Genomic DNA, 15,248 nt, shown 5'->3' with positions numbered 1-15,248 from the left:
ACCCTGCGAAAGCTGGCCTCTCTTCCCGGGAAGAGCTGCAGACTCCTTGCTTGACCTGATTTAACCTTTTAAATCTTCTGAACCCCCAAATGTAACTATTCTCTCTCCAGAAATGAGAAATCTGAAATACAGGGACTGTAAGAAGTGGAGCTAGGATCCGAACCATGGTCAGCCTCAGTACATACACACAACCAGTCTCCCTCTAAGCATGGCGTCCATCTTGACAAACTCTTCAGAACTCTGTAAATTGAGTCATTTAAAAAAAAAAAGAAAGAAAGAAAGAAAGAAAGAAATGGTGTTATTGCCAATGATCTTGGAGGCCCACATTTTCTCCAGCCATAAGGACCCTTTGCTCCAGTTTCTGACTCTTCCCCTGTTCTCCACTGGGTGAAACTGAGCCAAGAAAGAACAAGGTGGAGACATGGAGTCCTGTACGTGGGAACTGCAGTTCTTCGGCAGGATGCCGTTGTTCTCAGACTGCCTCTCCCTCCCTGACATATACTGAAGTCCACTGCAATCATATTGATTTTGGATTAAATAGCCATTATTATGTTTCTGCCCTGTACATTTAAAGCCTTACGTACCCATCTTTCCCTCACATTTTCCCACAATGCCTGAGAACACCATGAGGTAGTGTTACCTTAGGGACTTAGCTGAATTTCCCAAGGCAGGAACCCACATACAGAAGTTAGTCCAGTAATAAGCATTCTGATGCCCAGTCACATTATCTGGGGACATGGAAGAGAACTGGGTATCATTCTCAATAAATTTTGGTCCTCTCAGCTCCTGATTTGATTTCGACACCTGCCCCTCAACCAGACACATAGAGCATGCGGCTTATCAAATAGGACAATGAACACACATCTATAAAACAGAACACAGTCAAATGACGTCTCTGCTCTCCCATGGAGCTCCTTTCATCAAATGGATAATGAAGCAAACCACAGTACAGGTAGGAAAAATCCAGGAAGCACAGGTCAGGAAAATGTGTTCCTCTGTGATTAGAATACGATGAAAATTCAGTTGCTTATACTCTAAAGAAATCTGAGACATCTGGTGATCAGGTTAGAATCTGCATCTCAGATTCTATGTATTTCTTGATAAATAGGAGAAAAAGACGCGACAGCATTATTGCATTTTCTTCACCATTGCTTTAATGCATTTTAAAAAGTTATCTACATGAATTGGGAACAAAGAAACAAAAATAGACATTTCTTTGTTTTTCATAAATAACTAATCTCCATATTTGATAAAAATCTTAAACCATTATTTTACCTTCCCACAAATATAATACAAAAAAATTTCCAAAATAATAAGGTCAACAAGTTAATCTTGAGACTAACATAACCACACACAATTGCTGTTGTACTGACTTCCAGGCACAAAACAAACCTCTTTTCAAGATACTCTGCGTTTCCTTTTGCTAATGTTATGGATTCAGAATTATAACCATTGCCAGTCATAATCTATAGGTTCAAGCTGATTGTCTACAAATAAGATATTGCTGGCTCTGATTTGTGAGTGCTGGATTTGGCGTGACAGCAATGATTCTTACCGCATGGGATAGGCACTATACATGTATGCAAACCATACACAGCACTGAATGCCCTGTACTCCAACTACTGACTCGGTATGTGCCTCATTTGGCTCAGTAATAAATTCACCTGCACCAACCCGTATCAAAAGTCACTAAATCTCTCTCTCTCTGTCATATATATATATATATATATGACATAATATATAATATATATTACGTATATACACACCCACAAAACATACATACTATACATAGTTTGTAACAACGTAAATTAATATTGTCTTAAAATGATGGACCACAGACAGACATTATCCTGGATGGAAAGAAAAAAATCCTGCAATTGTCATCAAGCTAGCAAAAGCTTCTGAAAGTTTGAATCGGCTTAGTTACAACCTGCCTACCCTGCTTTCATGTCTTGAGAGTTTTTCTTTCTGAGCCATGCTCCCCAGCCCAGGCTGTTTCTTTCCTGGGATCACTTGATTGGACTTCGGAGACAAGAAAGAACACAGAGAGGCAGCAGGCGATTCTTAGCCACCGGCCCTCACACCTGCCTAGGTTTGTGATGTGCTCGGTCCTGTCTGCCACATCCGGTGTTGGAAAGCACTCTTTCAAAGCTTTGTCCTCCCTACCACCCTTGGTGTTTCTGTAGAGCACAAAAGTGAAAGGAGCTTTCTTAGCAGGGGCAGCAGTTCATTAAAGCAGACAACTGTGCTTCCTAGCTCTGGGGTTCCCATTCTACACTCCCAGCGCAGGGCACGGCCGCTGTTATTACGGTTCGGTGTATGATCCAGGACCTGTTCTCCTGGCAGCTGGTGTTAGGATTAGTGCTGCCCTGGCCCAGGAGGGAACAGTCTAATGAGTACCAACTTGGAACAAGTGCCATCGGCACATCATTTAAGCTTGTACACGGGCACAGTTACACACAAGGCATGCACACAGGCCCTGGACACTGGCAATGGTCACATGAGCATATGACAAAAGGGTTGCAAGAATAAGCCAATAAGGCACCAAGAAAAATGATTTTCATCCAATTTAGACAACTTCAAAATGTGAGAAGGGAAATAATATAAAATTAAATAATAATAAAAAAATAAAACCAAACCTTCCTAACATTTGGCCACTGGAGTCACTAAGGTCCCATGTCTTTAACTACCTAAATGCTCACCCTCTAACCTGTGCAACGCTAACAGAGATGAGCAAGGTGGCCAGAAACAGCGCTAAGTCTCCCCAGCAACAGAAACTGGCAGAGCAGAAGTTGCTGAACTAGCCCACAGCTCTTCATGTCATTTCATTCACTGTTAGCACAACAGAAATGCAACGGAGAGAAAAATGTGTGGTGGAAAGGGGGGTGACCATTCGTACATGCGGCTTCCCTCTCCCTCCGCTAGGGCTGGCCGGGGCTGCTGTCAGTAAGGGAAGCAGGTGGGCTCTCTTTGTCTCCTTAGGGTAGGGGAGAAGAAAGGAGAGCAAAGATGAGAAGAAACAAAAGAGACTTCCGAGGCTTCCAAACCTCCACAGGCCACCGCCTCGGCATCGCGTGTTTCAGCTTTCTTATTTTCCAAGGGAATTAATTGTTCTTTTTTACTTTTTTACTTTACTTTTTTACATGTTGCTAAGATAAAAAAAATATCATTTTTAAACGAAATAAATCATTTTCATCCACTTCATCCCACAACTTTTAGATCCACTGTATGTCTTTTCTAGATTCCTCCACAATTTTCTTTGTGAAGAGGAAACAACCCAAACTAGACAGAGCTGACTCCGGGAAGAAGGCTAAGCAAGCCAAGAGGTTAAGGTGGTAGATAAGAAGGGCCTCATTTGAAAAACAGGAGAAGACAGGGAGCCTATTGAGCTTCCCGGAAGAGGTTTTTGAATAAACAGAGTAAGACAATCCCAGAGTTCTACAGCTAGGGATAGAGATTTTGTGGAAGCCACTAAAGTTTTCATTTTGATTCAAATCAGTGAGTAGGGTAGTGCAGTTTACAAACGTGAACGGCTTCAGAGCAACCTAAAGATTTAGTCTTAGGCATTTAAATTCCCAGTGGGAACTATGCATTTCTCCGCTCAGTACCTGGGAGGTAAAGCTGACTCAGGCTGAATTCCCCCACCCCACCCCCAGCTGCTGCAAATGAAAACCGGGATGCCTAGACTCCAGCTGTTTTTCTAGGAAAGCTTTGTGACGTTTTAATTGCTAGGCCATTTTCGCTCCCTAAATTTAGTTCCCACTCTGTCTTGGTCACTGGCACTTGCTGGCTGGTGCACGGCACTTTTCCCAAAGTAATGGCCTCACACTCTTGGTGAATGAATGGTTAAACAGATTAGGAAAGCAAACAGACTTTTCTAATAGCAGAGAAACTCTGTGTGAGGGAGTATCCGTTACTAGACAGGCTTTCAGAGAAGAGGAGGCAAAGGGAGCGGGGCGAGGGGTCCCTCCGGCAGTAGGTATTACACTGCCCCATTCTACAAAGCGTAAGTTATGGGTCTTTTTTGCTTTCCGGAGGCTACCAGAGGACAGTGCTGCTGCTTTGGGGCTTTCTGGCTTTAAACTAGCCCCGAGTTCAGGGACACTTGTTTTCCTTCCTCCAAGCCAATGTTTGTTCCCAGGTAACGAGCCTCGCTCCCAAACTGCAGCACTTCATTGGAGGGTGGGCGTGGCTTCTAATCACCGCACTCCAGGAGGAGGAATAAGAAAAGCAAGAAAGACTGTTTAACATGATAAAGGAGGTGGGGTGGGAGGAGCAGATAAGAAGCAATGGGAATTTACTTTAATTACTGGAAGCATATCCGTTTTTTGTCCTTTAATCTAAAAGAGAGCCCCCTTTAGCAAGGATTCCTAAGTACCTCCAGAAGAAGGGAGTGGGTTTACTTTTACAAAAATGTGTAGCACAAGTTTCTTTTCTTTAAAAATACTAATAAGGGATCCCTGGAGCTTATTACGAAGCACCCACTCCCTCTCCAGCTCAAAGTTCAGAATTCACATCCAGCTCTATAATGCCACCTCTAACAGACTCAAGACAGGACACTGGCTCTATCAGGAATGAGGTTAAGGAGGATCACAAAATCTCCAGCTCCCTTGTCACTTGGGGATCGTCTTAAGCACATTATGATCCATTCCCAGTGAGGACAGCAGATGGCTTCTGGTCTCTAAGTGTCCTGGACATTCTAAATAGTGTAAGGAAAAACTAGCTTTAAAAAAAAAAAAAAAAAAAAAGGCACTCCACACCTTCCCAGTCAGCAGCCTTTCACTATTCACATAAAAAAGACACACGTATAGGAAATATATTTTCCTAATTTAGACCACACAGTCCAAAGAAACCTGAACCAAGGGTAACCTCATTACAATGCCCGCTTGAGGACGGTGAAGTCCCCAAAGCAAAGGTATTTTTGTTGCCAAAATGCAACAAAGTTAAAAATTAAAATACATATAAATTAAAAACTGGGTTCTTCTAAAGAAGGCAGTAAGAAATACAAACTAGAATACACTACACGTGAGCTGAGCCCCCTGGTAGAAAACTGGAGACAGGTACTCTCTTGAAACCGATCCCTTTCCCTCTCCAAGCCTCTCAGGAAGGGGGTACCAGCACCAAGAAGGTAAACGGAAGTGACCTTCATAAAGTTACCAAGCAAAACAAGCCCCTCCTTCAACTCCAGCACTGTCCCTGGGCCTACAGGCCTCCTAGACGTGCGACAGGGACACTTGCTTGTGGTATGCGGCAGCGGCGGGGCCGGGCGGCCCGGTCCTGCCGGTGAGCGCGGCGCTGGCCTCCGCATAGTCCCCTGCGGCCATAGCGCCACCACTCTTGTGGCCCCGCCCTGAGCTGCAGCAGCAGCGGCTGGTGAAACGCCGCCAAGACTCCAGCGTCTTGCCGGACCAGATCCAGACTCCCGACGTGATGCCCACCACCAGACACATAAAGTATTTGAGCATGAGCACCCAGTACTCGGGTTTGGCGCGCGGCTGGCCAGAGTCGGGTCCTGGACACGTGCAGGTGAGGGCAGCCTCCCAACTTTCCCGGTAGTGCTGCTCATACAGGTAGCAGGCCACCACAATGCTGGCTGGCACCGTGTAGAGCAAAGTGAAGATGCCAATGCGGATCATGAGCTTCTCCAGCTTGTCTGTCTTAGTGCCACCCTGCTTGATGACACTCCGGATGCGGAAGAGAGACACGAAGCCCGCCAGAAGGAAGAGCGTGCCCACGAGCAGGTAGAGCACCAGTGGGCCCAAAACGAAGCCACGCAGCGAGTTTAGGTTTTGGTTGCCCACATAACAGATGCCGGCCACCGGGTCCCCGTCCACGGAGCTTAGTGCCAACGCTGTAATGGACTTGACACTGGGAATGAGCCAGGCAGCAAGATGGAAATACTGGGCATAGCCTGCGATGGCTTCGTTGCCCCACTTCATGCCAGCTGCCAGGAACCAGGTGAGCGACAGGATGACCCACCAGATGGAGCTGGCCATGCCAAAGAAGTAGACTAAGAGGAAGACGACCGTGCACAGTGCAGGGCCAGTAGTCTCATAGTGGATGTGGCTGTGCTCGCGGCTGCAGGCGACGCTAGCATGGCCCACGACCAGGCGCACCAGGAATCCCAGCGACACACACAGGTAGCACGCAGATAAGAAGATGATGGGGCGCTCAGGGTAGCGGAATCGTTCCATGTCAATGAGGAAGGTGGCAACCGTGGTGGATGTGGAGATAAAGCACAGCACAGACCACAGGCCAATCCAGAAGGTGGCGAACGTGCGCTCATCGGGACTGAAGGACGGCTGGTAGCAGGGCACCGCACAGTTGGGCACCTGGCCGGTACGCACCTTGTTGTAAAGAGGGTGTGACTCCTTCAGGATGGGCACGAAGGGCTCACGGCAAGTGCATACAGATGGTCCTCCCGAGGGGCACTCACCCCCGGAAGATGGCGCTCCTGGTGGGCCTGGGACGGTAGGCTTGGCCGGGAAGGACTTAGGGGACGTGGTGGTGGCTTCGCTTCGGTTATAATCCATGCACAGAACCTCGGCGTCGCCGCCCAGCACTGGGAGACGGTCGCAACTCATGCGCTCCGGCCAGGCGAAGCCGTACTGGCGCATGAGTGGCGAGCAGCCGGCCTTGGCACGCTCGCACACGGAGCGGCACGGTGGCAGCGGCTTGTGGTAGTCGGGCAAGCAGATGGGTGTGTACATGGAGCACAGGAAGAAGCGCAGGTCCGGCGAGCAGTGGATCTCCACCAGCGGCCAGAATTGGTGCACCTCCAGGCCTGCCTCGTCCTGCGTGTCGTGGTTGAACTGGTTGGGCATGTGCGTCAGGTTGTAGCCGATGCCGCGGCACATGGGCACCGTGATTTCCTGGCACACCGGGGCCTTGGAGGCGGCCGCTGTCCGGCCCACAAGCTGCGCTAGCAGCAGCAGGAGCAGCGAAGGCGACGCGGACGGGTCGGACCGGGCCATCGCCCCCTTCTTCCCCTTGCCTCCCGGTGCCCGTGAGGGTCGGCGCTGACCGACGAATCCGCGGCCGGGGCTTCCCTCTCCGGGATCTTGAGTGTGACGCCCGGGCTGGCAACCTGTTGGTTTCTTTTTCACTTAAAGAAATCCGTGCAAAGATAATCTGCTTCGGGAAGGCGCGCTCCACGCCAGATAGGTCTGGAGAGACTAGTAGGGCTCCGATTCCAAGGACACAACTCTTAAAAGAAAGGGTAGGGGAAGAAAAATCGCAACCACTCCCTCTTAGAGGAGCACCAACCACTCGGTCTTCGTACCCGGTCTCCAATCTCTAGATTAACTCCTTTCCACCCCTCCACCTCTTGGAACCAAACTTAAGACTCCCCCAACTCCACTCCCCGCGCCTGCCTCCCTTTCCTGGCCCGACCCTGCAGGGTGTGCCTGGGGCCAGAGAGCACAGTCCCGGAGAAAGGGGCAGAGGAACCGGGAGAACTAGGATTAGGGGGAAGACGCGGGCTCTCACCTCCGAGAATCCTGCTGGGCGGCAGACGTCTGCAGCCAGCCGGGCTCCTCCGTCCCGCGACTCCGAATCCGGCCAGAGCTGGAAAAGTTTAACGACAAGCTAGGTACCTGTGGCGGCGACACATAGCAGCAGGTGGGGGACGTTTCAGAGAGCAGGGAGCCCCTCGACCACGGTTGGCGCGGGCCGGTCAGTTGCCTTCTCTTCTTTCGGGGCCCCCGGCATGATTCGAGCAGAGCAGGGCAAGGACAGGCCGTGCCTTCCACCGGTGTCCCGGGGCCCGGACGAAGGGTAAGGGCGCCGGGCAGCACTTGGGCTTGAAGGAGGAGGGGTGCGGAGGCCGGAGAGGACCCCGCCACCTCACTGCACAGCGAGCAGCCGGTACTGGCCGGGCCGGGACTGCATGGTCCGCGCCCTCCGCCGCGTCCCGCCAGCCGCTCGCCGCCTCCCCTGCAGGGGGCTCCGCGCTCCAGCAGACTCCGGGGGGCGGTGGCGGCGCTCACAGGACGCACCCCGCTCGGCTCCTCCCCCGCGCTCTCGCACACTTTCGCCCACCTCCAGCGAGCTCCGAGCGGTGCGCGACGGCAGCGGCGCGGCGGAGTCGCGACCGCAGGCTGACTGCCCTCTCCCTCCCCGCCCGGGTCACCTGCCTCTAATGCCCGCCGGGAGGCCCCGCCCCCGGACCGCCCCCTCCCACCCTGCCCGGAGCTGGGCGCCCCAGCGAGCGCTTCGTGCGGCCCCGCCCACCTCCCGGTCGCCCCGGCCTCTCCCTGAGCGCCCGCGGCCCCGCCCGAAGCGGGCGGTGAAAGAGTGTCAGCCAATAGCGGGCCGGGAAGTGACGAGGGCGTGGTCAATGCTAATCAGGCCGCCTAGAGAACGCGGGCGGGAAACGTGGTCCTAAGTCCTTCTGCAGTTCTCTGCGGCTGCGGCTCTGTATCCGACTCACTTTCCCGAAAGGGTCTGCTTTCAGAACTCCCGCTTCCAGGGCCTCCACCAGGCCACCTCTCTCCGGATCAGCGTCCTTATGGAGGCCAGGCGCTTTTAAACAAGAGGAACGGAGAGGTCAATTTCAGCTGTGCCACCTGTCTCCCTTCTGTTCTGTCTTGTGCAGGGTGACAGACGCGCCAATACTTAATGAGCAACCACGTGTTTGTTAATCGTTTACACCTGGGTAGGCGAGCTGAATTCCGTGGGATTCTAAGGCCAGAACGACTCAGAACTTGACCTACACGGCCGAGCTAGCGAGACAGAGAGACCTTGACAAACTTGTGCTCCTCCCTATGCGAGCCCTGGTACACAGCAGGCGTTCAGATGGCAAACTTGGAATCTGAAACAGTCTTAGCTACTCCCACCTCCTCTAGAAATACCGATATTGTCCAGACTTTGCGCTTTCGTATATGCAATAAAATCTTACTGTGGTGAAGACAGTGAATTTCTTTTCCGTTTTGGAAGGCACTAGAAATATTAGTCCTTAGCAGTCGAGGTTTATAATTCCTGGCAAGTACTCAGTCGCCCGCAGAGAAAATCTCGGGCTGGGGCAGGGTATGTACAGCTCAGGATACTGGGTCACCTGGGGCTGGCTGCTGCGAGGTTGGGACCCCCTGGGAGGCGGGCAGGCAGGCAGGACCGCGGGGAAAACCTGCTGCAGGCAGTCAACGCAGGGACACACAGTGGCGCTCTCCTGATGGGCTAGTACGCTGCGAATTTTAAACGTCCCATAAATGTCGCTTTTCTACGCGTTCTAATTAGGAGTTCAGCATTCTTGAAATTCACTCACACGCTTATAAAGAGGCTTTAAATTGTATACTGCTCCTTCAACCTTTTCTTCCGTTGAGGGAAAAAAATAGAAAAAGGGAGAGGGCCTACGGCTACTTGAAAGACTTGGGACTGGCCTCAGGGCCTGAGATCTGTTGAGTCTTATTGTCATTTTCCATGCCATTTGTAAGGGCGAAAAAGCCACCTTCTGTGTATCAACAGGCTTTGTGGACGCTAATGAAACTGTATTTTAATCTCAGTCACAAAGTTTAAAAAGGAATAAACTATCTCTTCACGGACACCATGGCTATCAATAAATGCTTAAAATGTGAGTTGCTCCGCTTCCCAGAGCTCTTTAGGTGTTCGTATTTAACTTCTTTTGTTCTTAGTAACTGCTTGGCACTCAAGGTCTACAAAAATTCTAGGCTTGGAATTAGTGGAGGGTGAGAAACTATGCCACAGCTCCAAAGGGAAGGCGCCCTGAGTGGAAAGTATGTACAGCCTGCCGACCCGCCAAGGGAGGCCTCTACCCTGTATGTGTTGTGTATGTTGCTGGGATGGACAAGTGTTGGCTAATAATAAAATTTATTTTGCAGTTGGAGAATGTAAACCACTCACACTGGAATCTGGCCAGAGGAGCCGCGTTGTTGCGCTTGGTTCTGACTAGAACTTTATCATCCACTATTCTGTCAACCCCGCTTCTTAATAATGGTAAAAATCCGATTTCTGGCTGGAGATTCCAAGTAGTAACTGTAGCAATGAAAGGAAACATTAACTGGGCCTGGCTCATACCTTTAAATCCACCGCTCTAGAGGTCCAGCAGGAGGGTTTTGAGTTTGAGGACAACCTGAACTACACTGGCAAACTGTGTCCCAAACCTCATCCCCAGAAGTGACAAATATGTGTGTATACCTTTTTGTGTTTTATTTTTGCCTTTCCTCATATGTTACTTTAAAGATTATTTTAAAATAGGCTGACTGGGGCTGGAGCAATGGCTCAGCACTTAGGAGCACTGTCTGCCCCCGACCCCCCAACGACACCTGAGGCGGATGGGAGAGCTGCTCCCATTACTTATCTGTTCTGTGGCAGCATTGAGGGGTGTGGGGGGAATATCACCTCTTCCCCCATCTGGCCCTGAGGTCCTAAGAGCAGGAGAGCTGTTCCTGCCGCTCATCAGCTGCAGCACTCGGGAGAGTGATCCTGTACCTGAACTGGGCAGCACAGGAGAGCTGATCCTGAAGGTGAAGGTGTGGAAGAACTGTCCCAGAAGACCTGAAAGCCTGGCCCCGCCCCTTGTTTATGGATGAACTAGCCAGGACAAGGCTGGTGGTGTGAAGACTGAGAGAGCTGGAGGGCTGACCAACTGTGCAGACCCAGAACCAGGGCTAAGTGTTGGCCGACCCCAACATCTGCCGCATCTGGAATTTGTTGGAGGGCAGGAGTGGTGGTGTGGAGTGTCCTTTGGATCCAGAGATACAGACTGTCCATGGCACAGGGCAGCGACTGGATGTGGAGGAAAGTCCTAGTGAGGGCGCAGGGTCAATAGTGTAGCAGTGGCCAGGGGCCTCGAACACTTTCTTCATTTCCCCCCTTTTTATCTTAAATTTTATTTTGTTTATTGTGGGGGTGGGAGGTTGCAGGAGCAGAGAGGGTAGATGGGTGGGATCGGAATGCATGATGTGAAAGACAAAAATAAATAAAAAAGAAAGTTTAAGAAAAGAGCATTGTCTGCTCTTGCAGAGGACATGGGTTTAGTCCCAGGACCCACAGAGTGGTTCACAACAGTTTGTAACTCCAGTTCCAGGAGATCTGATGCCCTCTTCTGACCTCCATGGATACCAGGCATGCACATGGTACACATGCATACATGCAGACAAAACACTCATATACCTAAAAATAATTAAATCTAAAAACAGAATAGTCTTTCTTAATGATGCTGATTATTTAACATATCTTAGGTAGATAAATAATATATTTCACTTCATTTCATACTTGAAATAATCAGAGAAGGAAACTGGCACCAGAACAGCTCACTGGATGTATTATTCAGTCCACAAAGAGGGTATAGAATTTTATACTTCGTAATTATTACAGTTAATAACTATATACAGGTATAAATTGCTGAGAATAGGTTTGAAGTGTTCTTATCACACATACACACACACACACACACACACACATACATGATAAGCATGTGGGCTGGAGATGTAGCTCAGTTCGTTGCCTAGCAAACACAAAGACAAGTTCAATCCCCAAACCACCTAAAGCTAGGCATGGTGGTAATGCCTATAATCCCAGCACTCAGAGGAAGAGCCAGGAAGTCAGAACCTCAAGGTCATCCATCTTTGCCTGCCGTCAAGTTAGAGGTCAGTCTGGGCTATATGAAACCTTGTATGTATGTATGTATGTATGTATATATATATATACATATTATATTATGTCTTTATATTAAAAAGATAAAAAAAGAAAGAAAATATACACGTGTGTTATATATGCTAAAACTGCTTGATTTAGTCTTCCCAGAAACTATATATATATTCAAACAACATGTTTTAGTCATAAATATATACAACTTGTGTTTATCAATTTAAAGAGTTACCTTAGGGGCTAGAGACGTCAGATCTCCGACATCTGCGGGTTGGGTGTGAAGAACACCTGCAGCCGGTGCTGAGGCTTCCGTAAACTTCTTGGTCTCCCAGTCTTGTCACTGAGCTGCTTCAGAAAGAGGCCCTGTCTCCAAAGTCAGGTGGAGAACAGGAGAGGAAGACGCCCAGCGCCGGCCTCTGGCCTCCAGACACGCAGGCGTACATGACTATAGACCCCCACACATGAATGTGTGCACACAATAAATACACAATCTAAGTAAACTTAATTTTTAAAATCACCTTTAGAACACAAAATTTTCTTCCAAGTTTCCATTGATTATACAAAGAACTAGAACACGTATTTCAAAAAGACCCAGTCACATGTACGTTAGCACTGGGGACTGCACACATCCTAGGAAAGTGATCTGTCACCGATAAATAATAAATACTCTGCCAGCCCATATGGATACTCTCAATTTAATCTTATTTGTTATTAGTACTGTAGATGTCTGTGCTGGTGCAATTTTTTTATTTACTTGGTTTTTCAAGACAGGGTTTCTCTGTGTAACAGCCCTAGCTGTCCTGGAACTAGCTCTGTAGATCAGGCTGGCCTTGAACTCACAGAGATCCACCTGCCTCTGCCCCCCCAAGTTCTGGGATTAAAGGTGTGTGCTGCCTCCGCCCAGCTAGCATGCAGGTGTGTGTCCCGGTGCAGGTATGCCTTGGTAGTCAAAGCTCTCCTCCCACCCAGGGTTCGGAGGTTCAAACTCAGGATAGCAGGTTTGCATGACAAGCAAGCTCTTTTGCCCCCTGGGCCATTTTATGGTCCAAAGATACAATGTAGTTGTTTTTAAATTTTTGTTTTTATATTTTCTTTTTGAAACAGAGTCCCATTGTGTAGCCCTGGATGACATGGAACTGGGTTTGTAGACCAGAATGGCCTCAAATTGATAGAGATCTACCTGCCTCTGCCTGCCTCTGGAGTGCTGGGATTAAAGGCATTCACCACCATGCCTATCTCCAAAAATAAAAGTTTTTAAGTACTTGGGACACTACCAACTGTCCCTCCATAAAGAAATTTAAACAAACATCACACTTCCAATAACTGCTATATTAAACATAGCATATTTATACAGAGTCAACTTGAAATTAAATTTAAATTACTGTTCTAGTTATGTTTATTGATTGTTGAAAATTTGGAAATGATATTACTTATCTCATTTCAAAATGGATGGCATTCTATAAGTTTAAAAAGTATTAATTTGCTGGGCATGGTGGTGCACACCTTTAATCCTGTCACTCAGGAGGAAGAGGTAGGCAGATCTCTGTGAGTTCGAGACCAGCCTGGTCCACAAAGCGAGTTCCGGGATAGTCACTTCCTCAGGCTGAACCAGAGAAGCTCTGTCTCAAAAACAAACAAACAAACAAACAGAGTATTAGTTTTCTATTTTATTATGGGGAATACTTCAACATTTTGAATCATAGTCTCTGTTTTACAAATGCATTATTCTCAATGCTATACATACAGGTAGGCAGGCAGCCTTTGTGTGCTATTTATTATTTGGCTGCTTGTTTGTTTGTTTTTGAGACAGTCTAACCTTGAACTCTTAATAACTGACGTGGGAATGGTGTGCTAACTATACACACTTCCAACAGCCTCCTCCACAGCCTCACAGACTAAAGGAACGAGTGGCAGCCGAGGTGAACTTATCTGATGAGTTTGACCCTGCTTTGTCAAGTCCAGCGAGTCCAGCTTTTCCCTTACTCACCTTGCACTCTTGGATAGCTCACTGGCCCACTGCAGCTCCTTCTCGTGTCTGTAGGAAAGAGTTTGAAATACTTAACTATCTAATCGAGTTGGCATTAGAAATCAGATTTGTAGGGTGAAGGGATAGGAACCATGTTTAGCACCCGAAGAGTCTACACACGTTCGTGGCTGCTACTCGTTTTTTCCAAGGTCCGTTCCACGTTCCTGTTTCCCCAGTTTTCTGAGGTGTTTGCACTTTTATTCCTGAGCACACTCCAGCTGTCGCCAGTTATCTTTGGCACTCGGTACTAAACCGAATGCCAAAGCAGGGCTCGTCCCTTGCCCCGGCCAAAGGGCACACAGCTGGCATCCTCAGTCACCTGTGTGCACAGGTGCTGCCACAAGCAAGCCATCCACAGCCAGCCTGGTGCTCACGGGTATTTCCAGGCAAGCTCCTCACACATCCACAGCATCTTTGTTCAACCCTCTTTCCATCGCGTCTGCTTTCCGATGAGAAGCCAAGGGGCCAACCAGGGAAAACACGTGAGCCATGTTCCTGCGTTGATAATGAAAATGTCTTCTGCACCTACAGGTCGAGTAATCCCTGTAATCTTCTGCCTTCTCCCCTCCCACACCACAGTGAAGATTATAAAAGGGAAAAAGCAGCTTTCTTTTTCTCCCCAAGGTTGAGGTGTATTAATCTTTCCCACATTGATCAACAGCTCTCAACTGCATGTTACAGTCACCCAGGGACCCTTCAGAACCCCTCAGCCTTGGACCCTGTGGGACTGGGATTTCTGGTTGAGGGCTGTAGATACTGGTTTCAGGTTTTCTTTGTTGCTGGTTGATTTTCGGTTCTCTGGGTGATTCTTATTTTTATCTAGGGCTAAGAACTACTGGGGAAAAATTAGTTTGCTCCTTCCTCAGTACAGCTATAAACTTGAACCCCATGGGCCTTCTGCAAAAAGGTATTCATCACATCCATGTGCAAAATGGAACTGTCAGGACAAGGAATAAAAGCAGTCTAGGCTGCTTGCACGTGAGTCTGCAAGGCTAAACTCAACAGAACTCTCACAAACACACGAGCAGTGACAGATCCAATAACAGCAACAGGAGAGAACCGAGTGTCTCCTGTGTACGTATCACACCAACATTTTACATATGGAATTTCTCCCTCCCATCCTGGAAGATTAGATATTATTATCCCCCATTTTATAGATGAAGAAATTGTGGTTCAGATGAGCTATGTAACGCACAGAGGGGCCGCATGTCTTCCCTTTGGAATGTCCCTCACCTCAACGCTTACATGCCCATCAACTGCAAGCCTGCCTGTGAGCCTCGCCATGGCTGCTCATGAACAGGGCCACAGAACCATAAGGGGATAATGTCACACAGTTGATTTCCTTGGCTCGGTGGAGTCCCCTCAGTTCTGCTGTGTGGGGAGAGAACGGGAGAGCTGAGGACTCTGAATTCTCCCACAACTCAGTTGAAATCTAGATGCAACTCGGCACTTGGGCTTAAACAGATCAGGCATGAGGTAGAGTGTTCCTTATACTGGATTTCAGAACTTGGTTCTTTACATTTTTGGAATTGACTATTTCATACATCAACAAACTACAGATTTATCCCTATTTATAAAAAAAATAAGATTCACACCCCTTTGTCCTCTCTGACGG

The 15,248-nt window shown here is 48.5% G+C and overlaps 1 protein-coding gene across 1 annotated transcript; it reads right to left on the bottom strand.

Moving 5' to 3' along the window:
• Nucleotides 1-1,219: 1,219 nt before the first annotated feature.
• Fzd5 (frizzled class receptor 5) lies at nt 1,220-7,573 on the bottom strand. Its single transcript, XM_057762669.1, has 2 exons — nt 7,489-7,573; nt 1,220-7,206 (listed from the first exon to the last, which is right to left on the bottom strand). The coding sequence occupies exon 2, from the start codon at nt 6,972-6,974 to the stop codon at nt 5,214-5,216; it is 1,761 nt and encodes a 586-aa protein (XP_057618652.1). The 5' UTR covers nt 6,975-7,206; nt 7,489-7,573; the 3' UTR covers nt 1,220-5,213.
• Between the last annotated feature and the right edge of the window lie 7,675 nt (nt 7,574-15,248).

The sequence above is a fragment of the Chionomys nivalis genome, chromosome 2 (genome assembly GCF_950005125.1).
Source record: "Chionomys nivalis chromosome 2, mChiNiv1.1, whole genome shotgun sequence".
NCBI lineage: Eukaryota > Metazoa > Chordata > Mammalia > Rodentia > Cricetidae > Chionomys > Chionomys nivalis.
The sequence above is the reverse complement of the archived record's forward strand: the minus strand, read 5'-3'. Positions and strand labels throughout refer to the sequence as shown.

What these genes read in the sequence shown, in the direction of transcription:
- Fzd5 (XM_057762669.1), bottom strand. Translation starts at nt 6,974, where the DNA reads ATGGCCCGGTCCGACCCGTCCGCGTCGCCTTCGCTGCTCCTGCTGCTG.